Below are 27,076 nucleotides of genomic sequence, written 5' to 3'. Positions count from 1 at the left end.
CTTAAAAAAAAGACACGTGGCTTTATTCACCTTCTGGCTTTTCAGCATATATTCAGATTACACTTTTAGGATTTTCCATGCAATTTGCAGACCTAATTTTTTTTTTTTTTATAAAATAGCTAATTATACCATCTCATAACTAAAAATTATTAGACTCAGTAAAATCATGGAAATTGTCAACACAGATTAAACTAATGCTTGATGTTTGAAGGAATAATTATTTTATAATTAAGTGGTTTTAAATCACATTTATTTACATAAACTTCTGACAGTTTGTTAAGGCATGATTAAAAGCTGAGGTTACTGTATCACTAGTGCTAACTAGATAAACTCGTGTGCTGTGCATTTTAAGCAGTCAGTTCTTTTAAGCGCAGTCTCCTTTTCTTGCAGCCAGTGCCAGCTCTACCGACAGTAATAAATAAGGGACTTTAAAGCAGATAGTTTGCAAGTAGTCATAGAATCAGACCTCAGTAGGTCATTTAGTCTCATTTTGCGTGTAGCCAGAATCCCCTTTCTTGCGATTTAAGGCAATTATTTCTATTCCTATCATTTGTGGGCATGAGAAAACATGTTATTCCATTTTTCTTTGCAACCAACTTTTATAATATATATGAAAATCATCATGTTTCCCTTCTGCCACCTCTTCTGTAAGATGATGTAAAAATCATTCAATCTGTGCTCAAAGGCAAGGTTTTCTCGGCTTCTAGATATTTTCATTGCCTTCTCCTGGATTCTCTGCATGAAACTTGTGTCTTACTTTTCAAGTGCCGTGATCAAAACTGGAGACATTGCCGGCTCCCACCTTAGCAGTTCTGAAGAAGCAGATTATACTCCAGTTTAGACATTTCTGTTTTTACCTTTATTTGCAACAGCATGATGTTGCCAGACTCATTTTCAGAATTTAATCCAAAATAACAAATTTATTCTTTTCACTAGAAATTAAACAGCTGTTCCTTTACTTGCACAGCTAATGATTCCAGCTTGCACTTGTTCCTATTAAATAACTTTATGTTTTCAGATCATGGCTGCACCTTATTTTGAATTCTAATGTTATTGTCTAGTATACTTGAAGTTGAACTCTGCTTGGTCTTGTTTGAAGATATTAAAAGGATACTCTATATGGTCCAGGGGGTGAGTAAATGAAAGCAGAGAATTTTGTCTAGAACTGCTATGAATGGGGTTAAACAACATACTGTAACTACTGGCAGTAACTGTAAAGCTGGAAAATGATGGTAAGTCTTAAACAAGGGAAATGGTGTACTGTAAACACAGGCAAAGACCAATACTTCATACTCAGAGATCAATATATTTTGATTAATCTCTCAGATTCACTTAAATGATTAGTGTGAAGAATTTTTATAATTGAACAGTAGCAGTGCTATAAATTTCTCTTATTTTCTCATTCCTATGATTATTGGATTTTTACTTATCTGAGTTTTCCCTCTTGTCATTCTTAGCAGGTGAATGGGGAAAACGCAGGAGCAGATGAAGCAGGTGGTAACTGGAACTTCACCCTGTTGCCGGGACTGTTATTAACTCGGGTATAAGATGGAATTAAATGAGAATAATAAGCAGATTTGTAAGAATATTTTATTAAAGATACTGTATCAAAGCACAGAATAAGCTTTAAAGATGATTAAAACTAACCTGGAATGTCTTTACTGATACTTGACAGACTACAAGTAATTGCTAGGTTACAGAACAGTCATAGCCTGTTCTAGATGTCCTACGCTTAGTATACTGTTGAAGGCCTATCTTTAGCTGATGCCATAAACGTATTTCCCTTCTCTCCTCTGCTTCATGGTGGTCCTACCATGAAGGTCCTTCCTGTTCTTTATGGAAAGGACATCTCATTTTCTATTAGATTTCCCAGCTATATTGTACCTTCTCCCTGCGGAGTCCCCGGTGGTATCTAGCTTTGCCCAGATATTCACCATCTTCCCCTTTGCTCCAGCACAGCCACTGGGACAGAAGTGTCGGCATTCCAATATTGCAAGGAAGGCTTTTACAATGCCTGTATTCATGTTTAAGACGTTATGTGTTAATAGAGCCAATACCTTCAACATCTATATGCTGAAATGTCTGGGGCTGTGTAATTAGATTAAGCAACCACATTCAAAGATACCTGAACATATTTTCTTGCATTTGTATAGCAACTTTATAAACTCTAGAGTAAAGCAAGCACAGACACATGCCCTATACAAGCTGCAATACAGACAATATTTTACACACTTCGTAACAACAGTAATGAAAATAATGCCAATTAGAAATAAAATTATAGACAGACTCTTCTTGAGATAACAGTTATACTGAACAATGAAACATCCTTTTATAGTCATGAGTAGAATTAGTAAGATGCGCAACTACAGCAGAATATAGATCAGCATGTTTAGTCTGCTTACATGTCTCAATCTGATCCACTGTTGTCTGGGAGAAGCGAAAGAAAGTATTTTTTAAATCCATGCTGGCCTTAATTTGAAATATTTACTGCCTTGTTGGTTTTCTGGGTAGTTTTTTTCCCCATTGATTTAGCTGGAAACATCAGGATTCCTAAAATGCTCAAATCTGAACATGAATGCCTGATTCTCCTCTTCAAGCCAGCTTTTGCAAGGCTTAGATCCAGAACAAGGTGCGCCCTGTGCCCTGTGAAGATTATTTCACATTTACTCATCTGCTTGTTGGTCAAAATTTTTCGCCATTCTTGTAATAAAACCAGAGCACCATTTCTTTACTCGCCACATGCAAGCACTGTGCTCCATGGAAGGTCCTCTTCAGCTTGCAAATGATGATCACGGCAGCAGGGGGAATCAGGTCAGCTGGATCTTTCTCACCATCCTATCCTTCCTCAGGGACCCTCTGTCCTCAGATTTTAAGATTTTTTTTTTCATTTTGTGCTCTTTTTTTTTTTTTCCTAACACTTGATAGTTTAGCATTGTAACTGTCTGAAAATACATTTTTTAGTTCACAAGTATACACTTCTAATGTTTGAACTAAAGAATCTAAAAAACAGTTTTCAACAGAAACTCTAAGAAGTCTCATTTCAGAAAAGGAGCACTCCAGCGCATGAATAACAAATTCTGCAAACCCATTTCAGTGCACCCCTTAAGGCTTTTCATGTGCCTCTTTTGGCTGTCTGCTCCATGAAAGGAGACTTCAAATTTGTTTTTAACAGGTGTAAATAATAGTCACAAGGAAGTAAGTTTTATAATACAGAGAAGAGTCCAAAACAACTTTTACTGCATGCTCTAATTTGACTGCTTTGGTGCCTTTTGCGACTGCTGCGGTATGTCAAAAAAGAAAGGTGGTGCCAATTCAGATCTGGCACACGTGGTTCTGAGTTTTTATGAAATCTTTTGCCGACCAGTTCTTCCTCATGTCTTCTTCAAACCTGGTTCTCTCAGTTGTTCAGAAGCTTAGAAGTCCCTATTTCACTACTGCCATGCAGAAAAGAAATGCAAAAAAATATTAAAAGTCAGAAGCCCACACTCCAGTACTATATTTGCTAGCATGATGTGGTCCCTCCCACCTCACTATGGTGTGGTTTTGCTCTAAACACCCATCCTTCAGTTATATTCCGAGCACCCACCACAGTCAGGAGCTCTGTTTAAAAGCCATACAGTTCATTTCCTTCAACCCCTACCCCACCAAAACACAACTTAAACAATGTTTTGATCTTGTGTCAGAAACTTTTGTTGGTTTCTTTCTCCTTTACCGACCATTTTCAAAACAGCTAAAGATTTGCTGAAGAAAAACTTCACTTCCCAAGCCTTCCAGAAGTTATTTTTTGATACTGTATGTGTTACTTTCCAGCAGTGGTTTATGGTTTGGCTTAGTGGATGCTCAAAAAATTGCACAAGTATTATTTCCCCTCAGTCTGGACTTCTCATAGCTTGGAACACCCCCACCCTGGAATACTTTTTACTGCTTCGTATTTGCCTTGGTTTGGGTTTGTTTTTTTTTTCCCTTGCCTAATTCAGAGGTAATTGTTATCTATTTACTTAACCCCCCTTCCCAAAGTCTTATTTTAGGTTAAATGCAGATAAATGATACAAATATTTACAATTTCTGTAAGTCTCTTTTGAGCAAACTACTTTATGACAAATATGAGCAGCTTTGTATCTGATATGAACAGTCAAGAAATTGGAAACATGTGGATGTAAATTTTAAAGACAATCCTCAGGGTTTTTTTTCTTGGTACACTGAGTCCTTTCTCTGGATATGTAAATCACATTGTACAAAGTATACGATTGTCTGGCTCGTTGACACTTGATATTTCTTTGTACACTATGGCAGCCATGGACGAAGTGGTTGTGGCTATGCTGCAGAGCAGGAAGGGTTTCAAGGCTGCACATGAAGCCAAGTTTAGCAGCTGTCTGCATTACTTACCTGCTAGAGCGTTCTCAAGGCCAGCTCAGAGCTGAATTTCCTGGCATACCTTTGAGAGGAAAGCCGTGAGAGTGGTGCTCCACACTCCGGCGCGCATTATACCAAGCCCCGTGTGACATGTGGCCAGCCCCTCACAGCATGTGCCAAGCCCAGAACTGTTTGTATATTGTATCTGCCCTCTGCGCCTCGTCACATACTAGATGGTGGGCAAAAAAGCAATCTGGGCCAAACGGCTTTTGTTTCATGCCGTGAGGGTGACATGAACATGGGGAAGCAGGCCTTGGGCAAGCTACTGGCTTCAAAGTACTGCTGGCGCTGGCAGCAAGTATACGTATAGTCCATGTGCCTACCTAATACATTCTTCAGATCTTGGAGGGGAATTCATTGGACTGATGCTGTTATCTCAAAGGAGCTCTTACTTGAGTAGCTCTAAGGTCAGGAAATGCCTTTTGTTTGTAAATTAACAAAGGGGGAAAAAAAGTACTCTCAGTACAGTATGCATGGGAACATTATTTTTCCCCGGACAATATCAGTGTTTAACATTGCTAACATCTGTTTAACATCTTAACATTATGAAGATGCTAGCCTGCATTTTACAGTCAAAGATCTCTGTTATTTGCAGATCATACACAGCTCACGCGGCATGGCTGACCTTCTTTACACCACCACCCTCACACACACTGACTATGCTGTGTGGGACCACCTCTGAGTGTGGGAAGGTGGGTTGCCTGGGAATATTAAATTACATTTTTCCAATGAGACTGCAAAAATACTGTTAATCAGTGCCAGCTGTGGTGATGTGTACATGCAGAACTGTGAACACCAGAGAACTGGCATCGGTTGGAGCTTTTAGCCCACAGTAAGCTAGATTAGAGGTAAATGTGCCCTCCTCCAAGATGCTAAAATCCTCTAGCTAACCAAAAAACAGAAGCTGTTTTAGGAATGCACAGCTGCAAGAGGATCTGCTTCACTCGTCACACAGTAACTCTGCTAAACTGTAGAGACGTTTGAGCTTTTTAAATAGCAACAGGCATGTTTGCAGTTAGCCACCAGATGGAGCTCACACCTCCCCATCACGCACATCCAGGAACATCTGCAAAGTTAAAGCACTTTAGAGATGTTACAAAGGATGCAGTTTCTTCCACTTCATAAAAGTCAGAGGAAGTCTGTGATTAGCTGGATGTTTACAAATGAAAGGAGGATCTGGAGATAGATCAAAGATAACTCTCCAGATTTGGCATGATATCAGGTTCCTGTACTAATAGCATATGCATGGGTTTGACTCTTACATGAAGTGGTTGGACTTGGCCTATCTCATCATGTATTAATAATGCTTTTTTAATACTTAGCACATTTATTAGAAGTCTGAAGATTCAGCCAGCTAAGGTCCTGAAAAAAAAAAAACAAACAAAACCAACACACCCCCAGCTAATAAGATCATCTGGCCTCTGTTTAAAAGAGAAGCACCCCCTGGGTTCTTCCTCACTTGGCTTTCTGCAATGTAAAGGGAATCAAGAAGCAAAGCAAAGCACTGTTCCAAAATCGGAAGGATGTAGTTCTTCAAGCTTAGTAAACAGGAGCAGCAGCACTCAAAGCCTTTTCTTTAATGATCCAAGTAGCTTGGATGGTCCAATCGTACCATATATGCTTTTTACTGAGAAGTCTATAGTTCCTCCAGGATCTCAGAGACTTTGGCACAGCCCCAGTGACTGGGGAGAAAAGCAGATCTGAGATAAAAGACTGCGGTGTGTGAAATACACTGCGTTAATGTATATGTGTTTTAAGGGACATCTTTGTTTTGACTCTGTGTAACAAACCAACATAGCTTGTGAGGTCTGGAAGGCCACAGACTATTCCTACTTTCATAGTAGTGCTCTGTTTGAAGCTAGTATTTCTGTTTGGGGTCTAAGCCACACTGAACTTGATCAAATAAACATTCTCCAAGGGAAAGTGCCTTTGAACTATTTAACTCTTTGCACACAAACTAAAGCTGAAAGAACCGTAACAGCCACTGTAAGATGACTGGTGTCTTAACGGACTTATTTTTCAGTTTTTAAGTTACTTTTCACCAGGACCTCTGTCTTTTCTGGCAGAACCTACCATGTTAGCAACAGCCAGTAAAATCTAAGTGAAACACAACCCTGTCTGAAAGCAGACTAGGTGGGGCTAACCCTCATACTTGCAGGCACGCAGACTGTGTCAGGGTCATGTCTGACAGCGTATGTAAGCGTACAGAAAAATCTACCTGACAGCAATGCAGCTCAGAGATTCGAGCTCTCCCCTGGGCTGTGGGACGTACTAAGACAATTTCTTCATCAGCTCCAAGGGATCCTACCCTGTATTTCCTCTTTCTACAATACTACTGTTATCTGTCCTTTTCCTGAAGGAAGGATATTCTAGATTTCATCTCTTAAAATGTTTCTACTTTGTACAAATAATTAAATAACCAATGGCTAGAAAACAGAACCTCAGCAGTTTAGTAGCTGGGACTCTACCAGTAGGTACCAGTAAGAACCCCGCAGGCAGGGAGGGAACAGAGGCACCATCTTTAGCATCCTGAATAAATGCTCTAATGAGGACTTGTGTAAAAGGAAGGAGCATAACCGATACCAGAAGTCTGGTGTATCTATTGCCAAAACCAAAAGTAGTCTATGCTATTCAGCAAACACTATTTTTTAGCCAGCATATCTGCATTTCCACAAAGTTTCATGGTCTTGGTGCTTTTGCCATGGAGGGAAGGACATTATTTCTCCCATTCATTTTCTGGGGAGTCAGAAGCAGAAGTCCCTTTGGTGACCATCCCCAATGTACTGGGATGGTTACCTAAAAAGGAGAGAATAGGTATTACTGAGTTGTGTAGGTTCAACTGAACATGCGAGAACTATTTAAAAAGGCAAGTTCTTAGCCCTAGTCATTACTATAAATACTTCCTATTTCAGAAAACAGAAGGCAAACAGAAGAGCCAAAAGGATGAATTTTTAAGATGGCACTCTCGTCATAAGGGGAGATGGGGGAGAAGACATGAGGGAAGACTGATTTTTGCATCTTTCATGTCAGGAATGCTGCTGCTGTGAAGACCTTGGCAACTGCCGACACTGGTGATACTTTGCCTGACAAACAGGTTGAGAAACCAAGGATTTGTGAACAGTCCTGATTTCCAGTGGATTTCCCACAATCCATAGAGCTTCCAGGATTTGGAGGCCTTTAAGGAATGCTCTCTTCTCACTCCCTGTCAGGAGTCTTGGGTTGTCTACGGAACCACAAGACATACTTATCTGAGACCATCTCTTACTTGTAACCAAAAAAAAAGTACACCCCAAAATCTTATTGATGCAAATTACAGTTGAGTTTAAGTAAAAACAATAGCAGCATCAGGACTTTGTCAGAGAGGGAAGTCCTTGAACAGCTCTGAAAGGGCTAATTTTTTTTTTCTCCCATAGGAAATGCTAGATACAGCATTGGTTTTGTGGTTGTAGATGCAGGAAGGTCTACTATAGTTTTCATATGCCAGAAGGCACAGAAAGGATTAAACCTTTTCGTTTTCTTGCAAGAGAATCAAAGATACTGACCACTTCTGAAATTCTAGGTTCTTGGCCTGAAGCGTGTCATGCTAGCTATGCAAAACAAAGTCAAAATCTGGCCTTGGACTATCTGCTCATCTCATGATTTTGTTATGTTCCCTTGAATACATTAATGTGAAACTTTAAAAACTTATTTTCAACTACTTTTATATAGTGAATGTGCACAAATTACTGAAAATAATTTCTCTAAAAGCGTGATGCAGAATATTGTTTTCCTGTCACTTAAATTAAAAAAAAAAACTCTACAAGAGATTTGAGGGAAAAAATGACCCAAAAAAAAAGCATTTCTCTTGCAAAGTTGGCACTGGTCATTCACGTACATGAAAAGGAACGTGTTTGTTTCAGGGCTTGAATATTTATAGTCATGATGAACTGACTCCTGAGTCATGAGTTCTGTTGCCCTGTAACAAATTAAAATTTGTCCTTCTGCAGGAAAAAAAAATAAAATAAAATCACAATTAATTCCAGAATTGTAGAAGTGACTGCAAGAGTGGCAGAAGACACTTAATTTATAAAACGTGTCCTGTTTTTTGGCATCTTCCCCCTTCAAAATCTCAGCCTACTAACACGTCTCAAGTATACACTGCACAGCAATACTTTAGAAGTTTTTTGGAAGTTGGAAGAAAACACAGAAAACTGGTTTACAGCCGAGAACTACAGAAATGTCAGCTTTTAAAAACATGTTCCTAATTTCTAGCCTTTAGCAGACTTTATAAAGTCAAATTAGTCATGCTTCATCTTGTAGGTCTTTCAGTCTGTGACAAGCACCAAACCAACCGAGAATTAAGGGAGTCAGAATATTTTATTTTTAACCCTTTCAGATTAGGAAGCACTTAAAAGTCAGAAGCAGGCACACAGGGATATTAACAGATACTGCCAGCATCTCCTTCACTTGTGCAAGGAATTTTGAGGTTTCAGTATTAGACCAAAAATGAGAGGACTGTCTCTCCCCATCACGACGCCCAGAAAAGCGCACGTTGTGAGCGGCGAGGGGTACAGGACAGTGGGAGAGTGGGGGCACAGCTGCCCAGTGTGCGGGCAGCACAGCTGCATCTGGGCCCACAGCTGGAGGGCACGAAGACCAGAGGAAGGTGGGAGCCATTCCCATGTCCAGCTGGACAAGGGGCCCAGCTCATTCCTGGCCTCAGGCCAGGCCAACCACACAAACCCAGTGGCATGGAGCATGACATAGTCTGTTTCGAGAAAGACCAAGAAGGCTCCAGAGCATATTTGAGGGGTGAGCTGAGCGCCGGAAGGTTTCCAGTTCCCATAAAGAGGGCAGAGAGCATAGATGCGTCTCATTTGTATGTAAGAGGCTGGGCTGCCTTTTTGCCTTATCAGGAAATAGGAGATGAATTTAAGAGTTCAGCCTCCACCAGGATGCTTGAGGGAGACAGAGACCAAGTTAAGCTTGGGATGTGCTTTTGAGTTCTGGTACAGCTCATTTAAGCAAACCAGCCCCCTCCCAGTCACTCATTTCTCCCCTCGTGCCACCCCTTCTATTGTGCTAGCACGAGATTTGACATAGAGCCGGAGAGGGAAGCACAGTGGGGAACTGATCCAGCCAAAAAACAGCTCCACAGGGAATAAAAAAAAAAGCCTGTTGTTTGATTCAGTTCATTGTGAAGCTACATAAATACGTGCTTTTTGACAATGGAGAGGGTGGCACACATGGGATATGAGAGCTGAAATTAGGTAGGGAGGAGGAAGGGGCTGCCAGGGCTCAAGGTGGCAGTGCCTTCAGGAGCAAACTTACATCCTCACCAATAGCTGAGATACTCTTGGTGGTTTAGTACTAGTGTGTTCAAACACAATAGTGTAGTCAAAGCATTCACTTTTATAACAATGTATTTTTAATATATTCTCCAGGGCAGGACATTTTCTGTCTTCAGCTTTGAATAAAAAAAATATGCTGAATTGTACTTTCTCCACTAACTGAAAATATTAAATAGAGAAGTCCCCTAATCAAAGCATACATTCTTAGAATTCAGTGATATTCTAATCTATTCAAATCAAGATTTCTCCACAGAGCTGTCGGCTACAAATATCATCATACACAAATGTAAATACTCTTTGAATTAACAAGTTGCCAATGAGCATTTACAAGTATATCTATTTTTTAACGTTTTAAATATCTCCTCTGAAACTGAAAAAGAAGCTCGACAGCTTTTGGGATACTTTAAGGGACATTCCAGGTCTTCATGAATTCCCTCTTTTTAACTTTCAGTAAATCCTGAACACTAAGAGCTAGGCTGGCTACTTATAAATTATTTTCAGGGTCACAGCCCACACCACTGACAAAATGAGGAAAAGAACAGGACAGAGAGCGAGCCTCAAAAAAAAAAAAAAATAGCATATCACTTAAAAATGTAAGTCAGATATTGTCCAGCAAGGCGTCTCTTTCTGGCTACACTTTGTGCAATGTGATACGCTTACACCTCCACTCTCAACGGCCCTGAAGTGCTTTTACACTCTAACACTCCACACAGAGCAGTAAGGAGATGCAAAGGAACTATGTTATGATGACTGAGAAGTACAAATTTGTTAGAGGAAACAGAACTCTGAATAAGTATTTTGGCTTCCCCTTAGCTATCTTTCAAGTAACAGCAAGACTTCTAGGATACCGTAACTGCCATTGTTTTTTTTTTTTCAGGTCTGCTTTCATTCTGTCTCCACAGTAATTTTGATCACTGTAAGAGGGCTGAAACACCGTCATTTCACTCTCCTGTGGATGTTGTCCCATTCTGGGGAGAACACCCCTGTCACCAGGAGTGACCAGCCCCAGGCTGCCTCAGCACCCACCCCTTCTCCCCGTTCACTGCAGCCAAATTCCTCCTGTCACTCCAGACATTTTCTTCAATAGTCTCTTGCTGTTCCCCTGCACGCTTTTACACAGCACCATAAACACTCTCCCCATCTACTTGCAAGCCAGGCTGTCTTGTTTATGCCTTAGTACCTTTGATTTTTTCTCCTCTACTCCCCTTGATCACTTCTCAGGCTACTTCAGTCATTCTGGTTCTCTGCCTACATACAAGTGGATCCACTCTCAAGCTCCCCTGCAGTGCAATCCAGGCTCTTTTTGAGCCTTCGTCTGGACATTCATACACATGACCTCCAAGGCACTGGGTTTTGTTTCACAAGAACAGGAAAAAACATTATTTTAAGTTCAGCTGGAAAGGTTTAACAAGCTTTCCTTTGAAAGGCTACTACAACACAGCTTACAATTGAAAAACAAAGGTATTCCGGGGTGTTTATAAAGTTAGTATGTACACATAAATACCATCATTCCCAGCTCCTCCATTTAACTTCTGTAGTTGGCAGGTCTACTTACACTAGGAAGTAACTTTTTTTGTGAAACTTTTTTGGGTCAAGTTCAGACCAATACGTTGTAAACAAGGGCTCCTGACCCTGAGGAGGAGTCTCCATAAATCACCCTTAGCCCTTCACTGTATTCAGGAATGATCTCTTAGTTCACAGAGGTCACCTCCTCGATTTCCACAAGGTCTTTAATCTAGGCTTTGCTCTGCCACCGCAGTCCTTCCAGCACTGGGGCTGGCTGCACTTGGTATGCAGTCCGAACTCCCAGTTTGTTCTGCAGTGAGCTAATCGCCGGGGGCCGACAGCTCTCCCAGCCAAGCTGAGTCATTCCCACTCCGGTCTCACAGGCGTCTACAAGACATTTTATCCACTCCTCCAGCCTCCCGCTCCATGCCACCTTTGGGATTTTCTTCCCACTGCACAGCTCTAATCCTGCCCTCCCAGCCTTCATCCATCCCTCCTCTCCCACTAAGGCTTCCCACTTCCCCAGCGCCACAAGATTCTGCTGCTAACTCCCCCAGCACCCTCCAGTTCCCCCTCACTTCCCTTGGCTGCTTTTCCCAGTCCAGCCATAGCTGATACCGTAAGGGATAACCTGCACGTCAGAGAATTGCTGTGTGCAGTGTACTAACCTCCTCAGCTCTTCCCCTACAGCACCTAACTACTTAATCTGTAAGACAATCATTATAGTTAAGTATTTTGTCTTTTGAAGAGTCTCAAAATCACCTTACCGCTGACTCCAGTGCTAAAAAGTGTTAAAATACCCATCCCACTTATTCTTCGAACTCTTACACACTGAGTTTCAGTCTGGGTTGGGACAGGGAATGTGGAATAAATCCTAAGGGAGAAGCTCTGAATTAAGTGAAATGCTGGAGTGCATTCATGTCTGCAGTCTTTTTGGCTCCAGTGTTATTCAGGACTTGGTTGGCTTCAGCATCATACAGGAAAACACAGGACTGGGGAGTTACGGCAAAACGCTAAAGGCCCGAACTGCACCTGACGCAGTCAGTGCCTGGGGAGCCAGCTGCCAGATCAGGACTGAGGTCTGCTGCTGGGGTCCTTCTCCATCACTGCAGAAATGCACGCATCTAACACCCAAGAGAAATTCTGACGCACATTCAAAACTGAGTAAGTGCAAGGCAACTCATACTAATTTAAACAGTTATAGTGGAGATTCGGAACTGCGTTCATTTCTCTAAATAGTCTAACATTAAAGCTCGATAACCCTCGTAATCCCCAAGAAACAACAAGGGATGAAAACTCCGCTCCAACAGCGACAAGTGCGTGAAAGGCCTGGACTAGATCCTCAGCTCCTGGCTCCTATTCTCAACCCCACCACTGGCACACAGGGTGATGGAGTATTTCAGTTGGAAGGGACCTACAACAATCATCTAGTCCAACTGCCTTAATAGCTGATGTCAGCTGCTCTCCTCCCTCCACAGCTCAGTAGGAAATAGGATTGATAAAGTGAGATCTGCTGGGAGAAAGTACGGCTAGGTTATATTTTTTAATAGTTTTCTCCACCATTATGGATTAGGATCCTTTCCTCCCCCCATTAAAAATCACGCACTTTAACACACAGATAGCTGGTGCCTAGGAGTCAAAGCCATTCGTTCTCTCAAAGGCCAACTGATGTCAGCTGATACTGAGTAGGACTTTTAAATTCAATTAAGAGACAAGCTAAACGAATTAGGGCTATACTAGAATCAGAAAGGAATCTTAAAAGGCATAAAAAGTCTTTACATTTATTAAGCAAACTCTGCAGGCTTTTCTTGGTATATTCTTGTTGAAAAACAGAACATTCAGAAAGTATCATGAAAACGAGAAACAAAAAAACCTAAGGTTCACATGAGCCACAGTCCCCCTTCCCTCCCCGCCCAAGCAACGGGACTATCTTCACACTTTTAACTTTCCAACACAAGCAGCAAGGCACCATTTACAGCTAGGCTGAGAAATGCAGTCTTCAACGCACACGGCCGTTCTGCATTCCTAGCAACCCACCACAGCCCCTCTCCCCTTGTGCATCAGGGTAAGCGGGTTGTGTACACCCACGTGGGTACAGACAGAAAATGAAAGGCCAGGATCAGTTGTACAGTTCTGCTAGGACTTCAAGTCTGGAAAACGACCACTGCGCTGGGAACTCCTCGGTTCTCCCAACGGTCATTAACTGCCTTTCCCTTCGCGCACACCAGTCCAAGTCTGCAAGGTTTAACTGAAGCCTACGTGCTCTCACCCCTGGGATGCAGATTCCAACAAAGCCAAGAAGCAGAGGACCAGGACAGCCAGCTCTGCGCTTACAGCAGAGTTAGAGAAGAACAAAGGATTATTTCTTGGCATTTTTTTTTTCATTTTGAAAATTAATTTGGGGATTATGAACAATTATGCTCTTGCACATTAATCACTGTGATCTAAAATTTTCACATGAAGAAACAACACATGGAAATATTAAAGCACTCATCTTACGGACGTGGATCCGAGAACTGTTTAATAGCAGTCAGTGAAGGGGTAACATTGTGCTTTTAATCTACAGTTTAAAAATAATGATTTGTATATCTACTTAGTAAAACAATAAAATTAAGAACAGAAACTGATATTAGGAAACAGTGAAAATGTAATAATTAAACACATGATGCTTTTCAAAGCTATATAATGAGCCTAAATAGACACCTATGGTTAGGAGGGTCTTAAAAAAAATAATAATAAAAAAAGAACTTATTTTCAATTTTTTTTTTTTTTCAATTTTTGTCTACTATACTGTATGCCTTGCTTTGGTGTTCTCTGCTGCCAACTTAATGCTTTAACAGTATGTTTACGCTCATGTTCTTTTCAAATGCTTGGCATTATAGTGAGATCTCATATCTTTCCTCAAATTAAATTTTGCTCCACATACTCCACATGTATACAGATGAACATCCATGTGCTGCTCCAGTTGCTCATTATTTGGGAATATCTGAAAGCAGACCTGGCATATAGTCTCTCCAGCTGATAAGTGAGATATCATATGCCGTACATGGTCATGTTTTCGGAAGTTTCCTTGATCACAAATGGAACAGACATACCTGGCCATGCCTTTGTGCATATCATTGTGGAGCCGCAACTGGCGCTCTCTTAAGAACTGCTTCCCACATGTCTGACAAACAAACTGTTTCTCCTTGGTATGAACGGTATAGTGTTCCCGCAAGTGGCAACGCTGATAAAATCCTTTCCCACAAAGATTGCAGAAATGCTTACGTCTGTGATCCCTCTCGTTCTCTTCCATCATGGAGTTCTTGAACAGATCTTGCTCCAGGCAGTTTGACATATGTTCAACCACTAGGTTTTCTGTTTCAAAACGCTGACCGCAGTTAGGGCATCGGAAAGGACAGGCAGAATGCTTGTATAACTGTTTTTTTTGAAGGCTGTTCATTTGGAAATGACTGTCCCTGAAGTCCTCCAGCATCTCGGCAAACATCATGTCTCTTATTTCCGACTGCTCCTCGGGGTTTTCTTCTAAGTCCATTTTCTCCTCAGAATTTCTGATACCATTCATGGTCAGATCCTGGGGTTCTCCACAGGTCTGTGCATGATCCTGTAACTGCTTGCCTTTGACCAGTATTTGACCACACTTGCCACAAGCACATATATTTTCTATGTGTTTGGATAAATAATGAGAGGACAAGTCTTCCTCGGTGATTGTTAGCCCACAAAGTTCACAGGGAGCGTTCTCCACATCCTCCTGCACTGAAGGAGCTTTCCTGTTAAGGTGTCGCGGACTTTTCAAACATTTTCTTTCATCCTCATCCATGGACAAACGGGGCTTTAAAGCCTTCTGAACATTTCTCTTCTCTCTGATCTGTTCCTCGACATAGTATCTGTAAAGGGGCTCTTCCTGTTCATCATCTAGGTCGTCATTGTCAGAAGACTCATTGCAGTCTTTATCTGTTACCTTAATAATATTAAAATCCTTCAGCTCATCTGCAGGACTGTCCTCTGGTTCCATCTTGATGATAATCCTCTTCCTCTTAGAGGCTCTACTTCCTTCTTCACCTGATGTCTCAGAGGCAACCGTGCTGCTTTTTCTGCTCGTGATGTTTGACACAGGAGATGAAGAATCGTCTGCAGCTTGGCTCGAGTCCCCCTTGTATTTTTCTGTTTGTGTGGAGATTATTTTAGAAGTAGAGTCCTTTTCGCTAAAGTCTATTTTTTCAGCACTGTAGTACCTGGCACTTTGGTAAGAATGCCTGTTAGTGCACGTTAACACGTGCTCATCCAGTAGCTTTTCGCAGCTAAAACTAAACCCGCAGCTGTCGCAGGTGAAGCTTCTTCCAAAACGGCGCGAGTGGGACACGCGTTCTTTTGTGTGAGAGAATTTGGACGTGGTGCTTTTTTTGCAGGCATCAAACAGTTGTTCGGGGAAGCTGCTTAGCTGCAAAGCTTCTTCATCAGGCTCTTTGTTATGGGATGTATTTACTGTTGAACTTGGCGGCTCCATGCCCCACCTGTTTGCTTCGCTGCCATTTCTAGCAAGTGTGTCTTCATACATTCTCACGCCAAATATCATTTTGCTATTCTGGGTGCTAGAAGCAGAAGATGAACATTTTAAACTAGATGAGTCTGTGTCCTGTATATCTTCTAGACATTCAGGTACGTTATATAGCTGTAAATAGTTCATGGCCACTTTAAATTGCTCAAAATTGGCAGGGGCTGTCATAATTTTTCCTAGATACATGAACTGTAAAATAAGATCAAAGCACTCAGCGCTAATCTTCATGTTGCTTAGATTCAGCTGGGCTGTAGTGTGTTGATGGTTCATGAAAAACATCCTAAAATAGGAGCTGCACGCAGCAAGGACTGCTTTATGTGCTTGAAAATAAATATCATCGATAGCGATACAGCAGTCGCACAGGAAGCCCCACTCTCTTTGGTTGTTTAGCTGCTGAAGGACATAGTTGCTATGGCTGGTTCTTGCCATCTTGTACTTCAATTACAGCCCTGCATAAAGAAGAACACATCCATTAAGTCATAAGCACAAAAAGCAAAATGTACTTAAATGTAGTGAGGAACTGCCAACTTTTTCTTCTCTAGATTTTCCTATTCTCACGCTGTTTGTGGTACAGCTTCCGGTCTGGAGATCTTTGCTGGTAACTACTACGGACATTGATGCCAGTGAAAACATCCATAATTCCATGTTCTCGCCACTAGACTTACAAGACTAGTAAACTAATAAACATAACCACCACACACGTCAATCAGAGCAACGCTGCTAGAATATAAATTAGCAAAGGTATCTCAAAGTCCTACAGCCAAGATCTTCAGATATGAATTCTAAATGCAGAACTTCAAAACCGTCACAGGGTAGACTTCTGTAAGATGGCCCCAGGACAACACCTATACAAGGTAAACTGACTGTCAGAAACCACTCTTCAGTCTCAACTTGCCTTTTTCACCTGTCAGTCCAACGGGCATATGATGCAACACATACTGGAAACCAGGCCAGGTTCAAACTGGTCTTTCCCTCCCCATTAAAGGAAACTCATAAGACACATCAGTGGAGCATCCACACAAGCTACATCCACGCACTTCTTGCTCTTCAGCGCAGCTCAGGGACAGTCTCAACCTTATCTGCAAGGCATCCTGCAAACCAGGAACTGCAAAATCAAATGCGTTCTCAGAAGCACAGGGCAGCCCGGCTGTGATGGCACGTCCCACGTACGAGCCCGCTGCAGATGGTGACCAGGCTAGCGCGCAACAGCCGCACGGGCTGCAGAGAGGCAGGAAGTGGTGCACGCCGTGCCTCCAACCGCTCTCAAAACCACTCGTTCACAGCACTGTATGTTATATAACCAAAGCATGTAGACGGGAGACTGGACAAAGAAAAACTCAGCAACAGAGAACTGTGAAGGACAGCAAGGCAGAAGTGGAGCCACAGTGAAATGAAGCCTGGACAAAGACCAGAGGGAAGGGTCTGTAAGTACTGAAGGGTGCTGTAACTGAAAGGACTAATTTATCCTCCAAAGAAAAGAGGAAGAAAACATACTAGTTTATGTTAACAAAAACATCCAGAAGAAATGTGCATTTGATTTACAAAAGGTAAACTTAACCAAGCGTGGCCAGATCCAACAGCTAGTCACTACTCACTTTGGAAAACCTTCACTAGTATACATAATCTGTAACAACTCCACAGGGAGGGGGTGAGAAACCCCCCGCCCTAATGTAAATGAAAAACCTAAAGCAGTAACGAGCATTCTTAACATTTTGAAAGGTTATTGCAAATAATGCAAATAACTGTAAGAGATTTGTACAAATAAACTACAGGCCAGCAAACATCATCTATTAAATGGCATTTTATGACTCAGTGAAACACATGGATTGCAACCATTCTTTCAACTGTCCAAAATTTAAACGAAATACACACAAAAATGCTCCCTATTTCTTCTTATTCCCCTAACAGCTTACATCTCCTAGAGGCTGGGGAACAGATGGAGAAATTAAATTCCACAATTAGTGTTGAATTCACAAGTTGTAGGCGTTGCCTGACTTGTTAAGTAGCAAACCTAATGATAAGTCTCCGTTCCTCTTCGTTCCACGAAGTGCTGCCATGGAAGAAACGTGTTCAAGCTCTCAAGACGAGAACGTGCTCACCGCACCCAGCAATACTCCCTGCTGCCAACTCGTATAGCATATGGATCGCCACCAACACCAGACCTTGTCTGGCAATGGGAACCTTGAGATTTGGGTTGAACTACACTGATGATGAGCATCTGAATGGCAGCTGCTCCTCTCCTCTCAACCCAATCCTCCACACCCAAAACTCAAGGCGAGCACCCCACCATAATAATTCTCCCACCAGTTTGGCCCAGTGATGTTCACTGCAGAAATACAACTCGTTGCATGGAATTAATTGAATGGCTTTCTTACCAACTTGCAAAAGGGTGGCTTTGAAAGTAGGAGAATCTCTGAAACAACTTCATGTCTTTTCTACAGAAAATGTATTATTGTCTAAGTCACAGGGTAACTTCAGATGGTTCTGTGAAAAACAGCAAAGCTCTCAACATCAAATAACAATAAAAGGGCACTTCATATTCTTCCAAGTGCTAATGTGTTTTGGATTTGAGGTACTTCATTAGATGCTTAAATGTAATTCAGTATACTGTATCAAATATTAAGAAGAGCAGCTGCATAATGACAAAGAATTGACTTCAACTTCCACATTATAAGAGCAAAAACCAGTGAGAAAATGAGAAGATGGACTCTAAGGCACCACTGGCCTCTTGGTGTGAACTGCCATTAAGACAAGAGGCTCAGGACAGCTCATTTTAATCACCTCATCCTCAGAAAGTGGCAAGTTTGGAGGCTTTTTTCCCCTATATGAAAAGTATTCCATCATGTCTTCTAATACCAAAAGAGCAGTACAAGCAGCAAGCCTGTACCAAAAAGAAGGTCACAAATTATCTGCACACACCTGCAAATCGGGGCATTTCCGAATGGTGGGAATGATCTGGCAGCCACCGGAGTGACGGCACACAAACTCATCTTTTCCAACATTCCTCCTTCTTTGAAAAAGGTGAAAGATATTTCCCCATTCGACTTTCAGTACGCGAGTTCTGATACGCAAACCCAACCTCCCACCACCACTCTGGAAAAAACCAGCCCGAGCATGAGGTCACTTCACCAGGATGGCAAGGTGCTCAGATAGGTACCCGGTCTCTATCGCGGTAGTGCTACACGTAGGAATTAAAATAGAGAGCGTTTGAAGTTATTTATGTTAATGAAAGTACTGGCATCCTCCCTCTGGATGCTGTTTTAACCTGCAGGATGTAACTACATATTTACAGCTGCCAACACTTCCCACTATGAGAGCCTGTGTTGGGCTATTTAAAACTTTGACACATTTCAACCAGCAAAAGCAAAACTCTCCTTCTGAATTGTCTGCTTTGGACTGATTTTTTTTTTCCTGTCCACAGAAAATTTCAGCCAAAATGGTTCCAAAAATGAGGCTGAGAAAAATCTTTCATATATGCAGATTATTATTTTTTTCTTTTAAAAATTAAAAAAAAATTATATTTCTTCCAAAATCTTTGAAGAGAGACTTCACGTGGGAGAAAGTGCTATGTTGGTACAATATAAAAATCTGACTGAATTTAGCCAAGCTATAAGCTTAAGGGGGAGAAAATAAAAATTACCAGTTTGTTCACACTTAAGACTTCTGTTAGTTACTGAATTCTCAGATTACAGCCTTGCTGAGAACATTTCATCCTCCTCCAGCTGCTTTGTACACGGAGGCCTGCCTGGGCCATCCCACCCACGATAAAACCCCTCTTTCACACAGAGCTCAGCCATGGTTTTAAACTACAAGAGGGTAGATTCAGACTAGATATAAGAAAGAAATTTTTTACAATAAGGGTGGTGGAACACTGGCCCAGGTTGCCCGGAGAGGTGGTGGAAGCCCCATCCCTGGAAACATTGAAGGCCAGGTTGGACGGGGCTCTGAGCAACCTGATCTGGTTGGAGATGTCCCTGCTCCTTGCAGGGGGAATGGACTGGATGTCCTTTAAAGGTCCCTTCCAACCCAAACCATTCTATGATTCTAGGTGCCACCTCCACAAAGTCACAAACCAGCAGCAGTGCTCAGCGGAGACTGCTCCACACCACAATTCACCACTGGGTCTTAGCATCCGTCCTGGCAGCCGGACGGAGATGCTTGGTTCTGGCTTACAAAAGCCAGACCCAGGAGGGAACTTACTGAAAACACAAGGAGACTGGGAATTGTAAGAAGATGTGAGGGGAAATCTCTGGAAGTCGGGATGGCAGGGAAAAGCAGTCTGGGAGTGGAGTCCTAAGCCGAGAGGAGGGGACTGGGATTAGGAACCAGCAATGGGAATTAAAAATGGGTGCAATGGTGGTGGGAAGGTGCTTGGGCAAGGGGCTGGAAAGAGCCAACTTGCAGGGGCTAGGGCAAAAGGAGTAAAAATATAGACATGCTGGGGCATGGGTGGAAAACCCATTTTTTAATTATAGCATTCACCTTTTCAGAGCTGGAACTGAACCCCGAATTCTCAATTCTGCCATGCCTTTGCCATCAGCAAATATCATGGGCTTGCTGACAAACTCCTTCCCAGAAAGAGCAAGCTCTCAGAAAACGATAATTTACCATTGTTTTGTTACTTTAATTGCTCAAATGGCAGAGATCTGCATTTATCACCCGTGTGGGTGGTTCAATGCTGCAAACTATTTTTGAAGTTTGCTTTTGGAAAAAAGCAGGCATTAGAATAAAAACAGGTCCTTTTAAAGAAAACCCAAGGTTTCAAAGTTAAGTATATACACACGAAATGCTGTAATTAATGCAGGATTAATTCAGCTGCTCTTTATGTATATAACGTAGTACAGTCTTCCAGCCCTCCTCTTACCAAAGGTTCGCTTTCTTACTCAGCATACCCTCTGGATCTGTCCAGGGATGGATCCAAGCAGCAAAAACACAAGATCCCTGCTCATCTGGCACTGCCTTTGGAGGATGTGATGTGAATGAGAGCAGGGGACAAACAGGAAGAATCTCACAGCAATGAATACTGCCTTGGAGAACAGCATCCCATTGCCGTCAGTGCCAGGACAAGTCATAGAATCATAGAATCTCAGCATCTTAGAGTCTCAGAATCATGGAATGGTTTGGGTTGGAAGGGACCTTCAAAGGTCATCTAGTCCAACCCCGCTGCAAGGAGCAGGGACATCTCCAACCAGATCAGGTTGCTCAGAGCCCAGCCCAACCTGGCCTTGAATGTTTCCAGGGCATCCACCACCTCTCCGGACAACCTGTGCCAGTGTTCTACAACCCTCAGTGTAAAAATTTTTTTCCTAAGTCACTTCCGTCTTCTTTTTGTTTTTTAATAAGCCTGGCTTGCATTTTCGGTTGTCCAATTTCTTCACATAAGGAAGCACCACCGGCAGAAACTGAGGTCAGTGGAAGCTATCCTCCATATGTATTTATCACTGATTATCTTGGAAAATTAAAGCTCTATGCAGGCAGGTTTGTCAATCCAAAATTGTTAAGTATTTCTGATCATCTCTGACTCTTTTCTATTTCAAAAAGGGGAGAAATGCCAGCCACTTGCCCGATGGACTAGCATGCTGCCTTTTGTGAAGCACTCAAATACAGTAGTCACAAACATCACAAGAAAGTCCACGAGCAACACAAGTAACTCCATCTTCAGCAATGATTGATTTGTGCAGTAAACTTGGCAACGGGCCATGTTGTAAGCAATACTGAACGATGCAGAGGTGTTCTGAAAAAAATATGCTAGAAGAGCATCTGAGATGAAAATGAAAAGTGAAGATATTTGAGTCAGGTATTCTCACTCTGATTTTCAGACTCAAAGTCTCCATACGCATTTTATTCTCCTAGTAAATGTTTATTTTCACACTGCCATACTTTGATTCAAGCTGTTTGTCAGTTACCAGATTTTTTTTTTCTTTTGAGTCACCACTCAGATACTATTACTGTTCAGATGTTACCATGAACAAGGTAAGCTGCATTATTGCACCAATCAAATATGCTGGTTTTAAGACTGCTAACAAGAAAGAACAGGTATTTACTATAGCTCCATGCTTTTTGTCATTTTCTTGCATCCAAAATTTTCTAAAATGTCTTAAAACTAAAGAAATAGAAGAGTCCTCAAGCAAAGAACTGGTAAAGTTCTGCTAACTTCTCTGTCTTTAAAAAAGACATACCACAAGGTTCAGAATTTAGGAGCCTTTTGGCTCCTAAAATTAGTAGGTGGTTTTCAAAACCCAGCATTTCCACTGCTGAGCAGGCAAAAACAGAGTGCTTACATGCTTAGTTACTGGCTGCTTTTCTTTGGAAACCCAGAGCAGGCTGGACAAAAGTATAATAAATGCATGGAGAATTTGGTGCTAATAGAAAACGAGACTGGAAAACCTCAAGAAAACAACACCCAGTTATCCAAAGAAACAAGCGCGTAGGCAGCCGAAAGCAAATTCCCCGTCGCAGTCTGACACCATATCCCACCCTGGCACGGGTTCCCAAGAACTCTCCTCCCTGAAGAGTTATTTTGCCTCTGTGGGTCAGACCCACCAAAGAATCTGGATTCCTAAATGACAGCATCTAGATGCTCAGGAGAAAATCCTACACAACATGTCTACATTCTCCACATGATGCCTGAGAAGCTTAAGTATTTAGCTAGTGCACTGATCACAGAACTGTCAACAGCCTACAACTTTTATCTAGATATACTCAAGAGGAAGCCACTGAGATTGCTCTGGTACTGATGAGTCCAAGAAGGTGCCTCAGTTTCCACAAATGCTGCAAAACCAGGAAAGAACATGGGGCCAGGTGACCACCATCCACCTCAACAGCGGGTATGGATAAGACGCAGTTTGCATTGCAAGCGTAGCCTTGATCATTAATTAAAACAATTACGAGAATTCCATGTACTGCCAGGGAAAATCTCATTAAGCTCCATTATTTGGGCTATGTAGGACGGAAGGTATAATTTATCCTCCTCCCATAGCCCTTCCAATCAGCCGCCTTCAGGCGTGCGAGCTGTGAAGCCGTTTCCAATGGTGCAGATACTCATCTTCAGACGCATCCTGATGGCTGAATCAACTCATTTCAAGTAAGACTCGTGGCAAACGTATCAAAACAAGTTTCAGCAACACTTGGGCTAGATCTGAACCAGGGAAAGGTAAGAGGCTCCAAAGCCCCCGACCACGAGCTGCTGGAGCTACTCGATCCCCTCCCCAGCAGGCAGCTCTCCAGTGATTCAGCATCCATGTCCGCAAATGAGAAACAGCCGTCAAAATTTAGCAAGTTAGGATTCTCAGCTGCTAACTGAGAACTAGTTAAGATATATTACCTGTTCTTGGGTAAGAACACTCCCTGAGAGACAAGGAATATGGTGTCAGAAAAGCAGCAGTAAATAAATTAAGAGAACAGAGCTTGCACTAAAGCCCCATCTCAACTTCAAACAACTTGAGATCAGATCTATGGAGTAAAAGTACTAGAGAGAGCTTATGCAGTCTTTTAAAGTAACTTGCTAGCCACAAATGATTACTCTAGAAAGTCAGTTATCTTTTATCTGACACCTTTACAGTTGTAAAAAGTTGTCAGGCAACATGGTAATGATATGTTTAAAAAAAACAAATAGTGGGGAAAAAAATTATGACACACCATTTACACCTTGTAGCAGAAAGATGAGCCTTTTTATCTAGTTGGAGTTACACCAACTTTCAACTTCAAGAGCCATCTCTTGAGACCTTCAGATGAAGATATGTGTGCCTTCCAGGAGAGCACCCTTAACTAAACAGAAGTCATACTTTGGTATAACAACTTGCTGGATGCACATGAATGAAGCACAGTAACTTGTGACACACAGGTCAGACTACAGATTTGGTTGACTCTTTCTGGTCTTAAGTGCTTCACATTTTACTTGCAGCACATAAAAATAAATAAATAAATAACGGCACTAAGGTCTCCATGCAATGAAAGAGGTTTAATACAGGGAGAAAAAAGGCAACTGCCAGCTAATTGTAGAGTTTTGCAATGGCACAACACGAACAAATAAAAAGTTACCAGACAAAACTGAGGATATAAATGGTCTCCATGCAAATTATGTCAGCTGTTGCACCCACACACTGTGTCTGCAACAGAAGTCTTTGGGTGACAGTGCATACCGTGCCCAAGCAGAGGCAGGGCAGCATAACCCCACCGCTGAGGAACCGCTGGTCAAACTGAAAAATGCACACGGGGCTTCTCACGCTACGTGTGTGTGAGGTCCGGAAGGACTCTAGTCAGAGGTCCAGCTGTAACAACTAAGAGAAAGGACACTGGGATTTTTATCAGGAAACTTTCATTATCTCAATTCTGAGCAGCGATTTTGTTTCCATACAGCAGATGACTACTAAGGCTTTGTCCATCCTGGACTTCAGGGCTCTCTACTGTCAGCAACAATGGAAATCCGTGAAAGAAGCAATTAACCTCACACATTCAAGCAAGAAAGCATCTAAAAACCCAAATCACTGGTTGGTATAAGCACTCTCAACGTAATTGCTGCAAATTCCTGTGCCAGTGACAACATGGCATGAAGAAAAGACTTGTGCAAGCAAAGCTGAAGCATCTGTTAAGCCTGTGATCTTATCCCACACAAAACTTTCCGGCTACCAGGAAGAAGGGGCTTCTATTACTTCTCCAAGCTTTACCATGCAGCCCCAACCCACTGCTTCGTTACCCACGCCCTCCTGCAGCCGCCCCGCATCCATGCAAACCCCCCCAGTGCCTGCTGGTTCCCTGCTACCTCAAACAGCAGCAGAGTGCAACTAATACGACTTGTTACTCCTCACGTTTTCTGGCCAGTCACCCAAAAATCTCTCTACAATCTTGTCAACGCGCTACACTGCTGCCTGAGAAAATCTCTGCCAGCGCTGCAACCGTTCGCGTTTGGCCGGTTTTCCCCATGGCCATATGGTCTCAATGCCTCACCCCCGCTCACCGTGAAAGCTTACGTTGTAATTCGTAAAAATGAGAAGCCCGCATCCTCCCCCCACCCCGCTCACGGCTGCTGTGTGGGTTTTTCCAAGAGCTGTAATGAGGAATGTTAAACAAACACCTTTAATTAAAGGAATGTTTGTTTAATGTAATTAAATGCCTAAGGAACACCACACTGTTGCAGCCCCGGACAGTTTCGCAGTATGTAGTTTTTGCAGTACACGATACTCTAGTGCAAGGGAAACAACCAAGCAAACGACAGAATCTGGCAGTAAATACCCGAGTATTAACCAGCATCCTACCCGTGCCATCCCTTTACCGATGCCTACGTGTCAAGAGGAGCCGGCACTCGTCTACCAGCCGACAAACAGGCCAAACTTGAGAATCTGAGTTACAAAAAAGTCTTGAAAACCAGAAAGGAATAAAACCCCAGCGCCAAACCCACAGCGTTTCCAGTCCCCTTTCCTCTACTCTTTTTACTACCTTCATACCCGAGAAGAAAAGAGGAGTCCTTTGAGGAACGAGACTTTTCGACACCGCTCCCAGAGCAACACAGGACTTGTTTTTATGTGACAAAACGACTCCCCTTCCTTTCCAGCCGCCTCCAAGGCGATCCGGTGCCCTGCCAGCCCCGAGTGAAACCCAAGTCTCCCGCCTGGCAGGGTGGAGCGTTCTCTCCGCGCTGCGGCTCCGCTCAGCTCTGCGCTCAACTACCGCAACTCCCTCCAAGTTTTAGGTCTGGGGGGTTTTGGTGGTTTGTTGTTTGTTTGTTTTTTTTTTTTAAGAAAGAGAAGGCAGCGCTGGGATCCGCTGGCGGGGGCGAGGACGGCACTCGAGATGTTTAACGTGACTTCGAGCCCCAGCGCAAACAGGGCAGCGCGGTGCCCTTCCCCGCCTCACGCCCCTGCACCTCCCTAGGCCGCTTCTCCGGTTCCAGCGCCCCGCCGAGCGGCTCAGCATCCCCCCCTCCACCCCCGCCCGCTTCCGCAGGGCCCCGCCGCCGCCGCCGCCCGCCGTCCCGCTCCGGCCCGGCCCGGCCCGGCCCGGCCCTACCCGCCCCGCAGGTGGAGCGCGCCCGCCGCGGCCCCCGCGCCGCCCCCGCCGCCGCTCGGCCCCCGCCTCGCATCGTGCCAGGCCGGCCGGGCGCAAGGTCACCGCGGCGGCCGCTCGCCAGGGACCGGCCGCGGCTGGAAAAGCCCCTACCTGGCAGCCCCGCTCCCCCCCTCCTTCCCCCCCCTCCTTCCCCCCCCTCCAACCCCGCGCCACTATGGCGGGCCACGCCGCGCCGCGCCGGGCCATGCCGCTCGGCACTTCCCACCTCCCGCCGCCGGCGGAGCTGCGGCCGCCGCCACCGCGCCGCCTCCCGCCTCCCGCCTCCCCCCCCCGACCCTGACCCCGCTCCTCGGCGCCGGGGGACGGCGCGGAGGGGCGCGCGGCCCCGCTTACCCGCGGCGCGGGGAAGAGGAGGAGGAGGCGGCGGCCGCCGAGAGGGAGCTGCCCGCACCGCTCCCGCCGCCGCTGCTGCTGCTGCTGCTGCCGCGGCTGCAACAAAGGACTTCCGCCCCGCCGCGCCTGCTGCTGCCGCAGCGCCGGCTCCGCCGCGACCGCACGGAGCCGGACCCCTCCCCTCGGCGGCCGGCGGCTCCCGGCCCCGCCGCTGCCAGCGCTGCTGCGCCGCCGCCAATGCCGGGGCCCGGCGGGCGGCTCCCTGCCGCGTTCCCCTCTCCTCCCCATCCCGCCGCCGCCGCCGAGCCCCGGGATGGCGCTGGCGGCGCCCCCTCCCCATGTGCCGCAAGGCCGGCCCCTCCGCTGACCCCACGTCGTTCCCCGGCGGGACCTGGAGCGGAGCAGCCTCCGCCCGTGGGCGCCCACGCGGGACCCTGGCTGTCGGGCTGTCTCCCCCTCACCCCCCACACCTTTCCCGGCCCCCGCGGAGCCGGAGAGGGGGGTGGAAAAAACGCCCCTTCCCTGCGCCCCTCAGAGCGGGGTCTCCGCTCCTTTTCCCCAAAACCAGCCGTGACGGGTGGTAACGGGGGAGTCCTGGTCACCCGTGTGCGTGTCCAGCGTTCGAGCTCCGCACCCGCAGCCTCACGGTCTCCTCCGTGTGACAGTTTAATTGCCAGTTGCAAGAAAAACAACTGCAAGTTGCATGAGAAAGTATTTCCTTTTTGCTGCAATTCCACGCGTTAATATCACCCCCTTCCCTCTGGGAGTTTTACGATGGATGCAGGGAGCACAGGGGCTGGCAGCCGCTGCCACGCTTTATCACAGATCCTGACGACAGCTCTTCTTTTTTTTTCTGTCTTTCTTTCCAGGA

At 44.2% G+C, this 27,076-nt stretch overlaps 1 protein-coding gene across 3 annotated transcripts; it reads right to left on the bottom strand.

The window, feature by feature from the left end:
• Nucleotides 1-1,571: 1,571 nt before the first annotated feature.
• ZBTB1 (zinc finger and BTB domain containing 1) lies at nt 1,572-26,468 on the bottom strand. Of its 3 annotated transcripts, none has more exons than XM_086748578.1 (3): nt 26,206-26,468; nt 14,345-16,256; nt 1,572-3,434 (listed from the first exon to the last, which is right to left on the bottom strand). In XM_086748578.1, the coding sequence occupies exons 2-3, from the start codon at nt 16,234-16,236 to the stop codon at nt 3,398-3,400; spliced, it is 1,929 nt and encodes a 642-aa protein (XP_086604704.1). In that variant the 5' UTR covers nt 16,237-16,256; nt 26,206-26,468; the 3' UTR covers nt 1,572-3,397. The 3 variants fall into 3 exon arrangements, with proteins under 3 accessions (XP_086604704.1, XP_086604706.1, XP_086604703.1); XM_086748580.1 differs by having other exon boundaries at nt 14,517-16,256; XM_086748577.1 differs by lacking the exon at nt 1,572-3,434 and having other exon boundaries at nt 13,017-16,256.
• Nucleotides 26,469-27,076: the final 608 nt, after the last annotated feature.

This window comes from Chlamydotis macqueenii, chromosome 5 (genome assembly GCF_036417535.1).
Source record: "Chlamydotis macqueenii isolate bChlMac1 chromosome 5, bChlMac1.mat, whole genome shotgun sequence".
Classification (NCBI taxonomy): domain Eukaryota; kingdom Metazoa; phylum Chordata; class Aves; order Otidiformes; family Otididae; genus Chlamydotis; species Chlamydotis macqueenii.
This window is presented reverse-complemented; position numbering and strand designations above follow the sequence as displayed.

Bases quoted from the DNA above. Each gene is read 5' to 3' on its own strand.
- ZBTB1 (XM_086748577.1), bottom strand. From the start codon at position 16,236: ATGGCAAGAACCAGCCATAGCAACTATGTCCTTCAGCAGCTAAACAAC.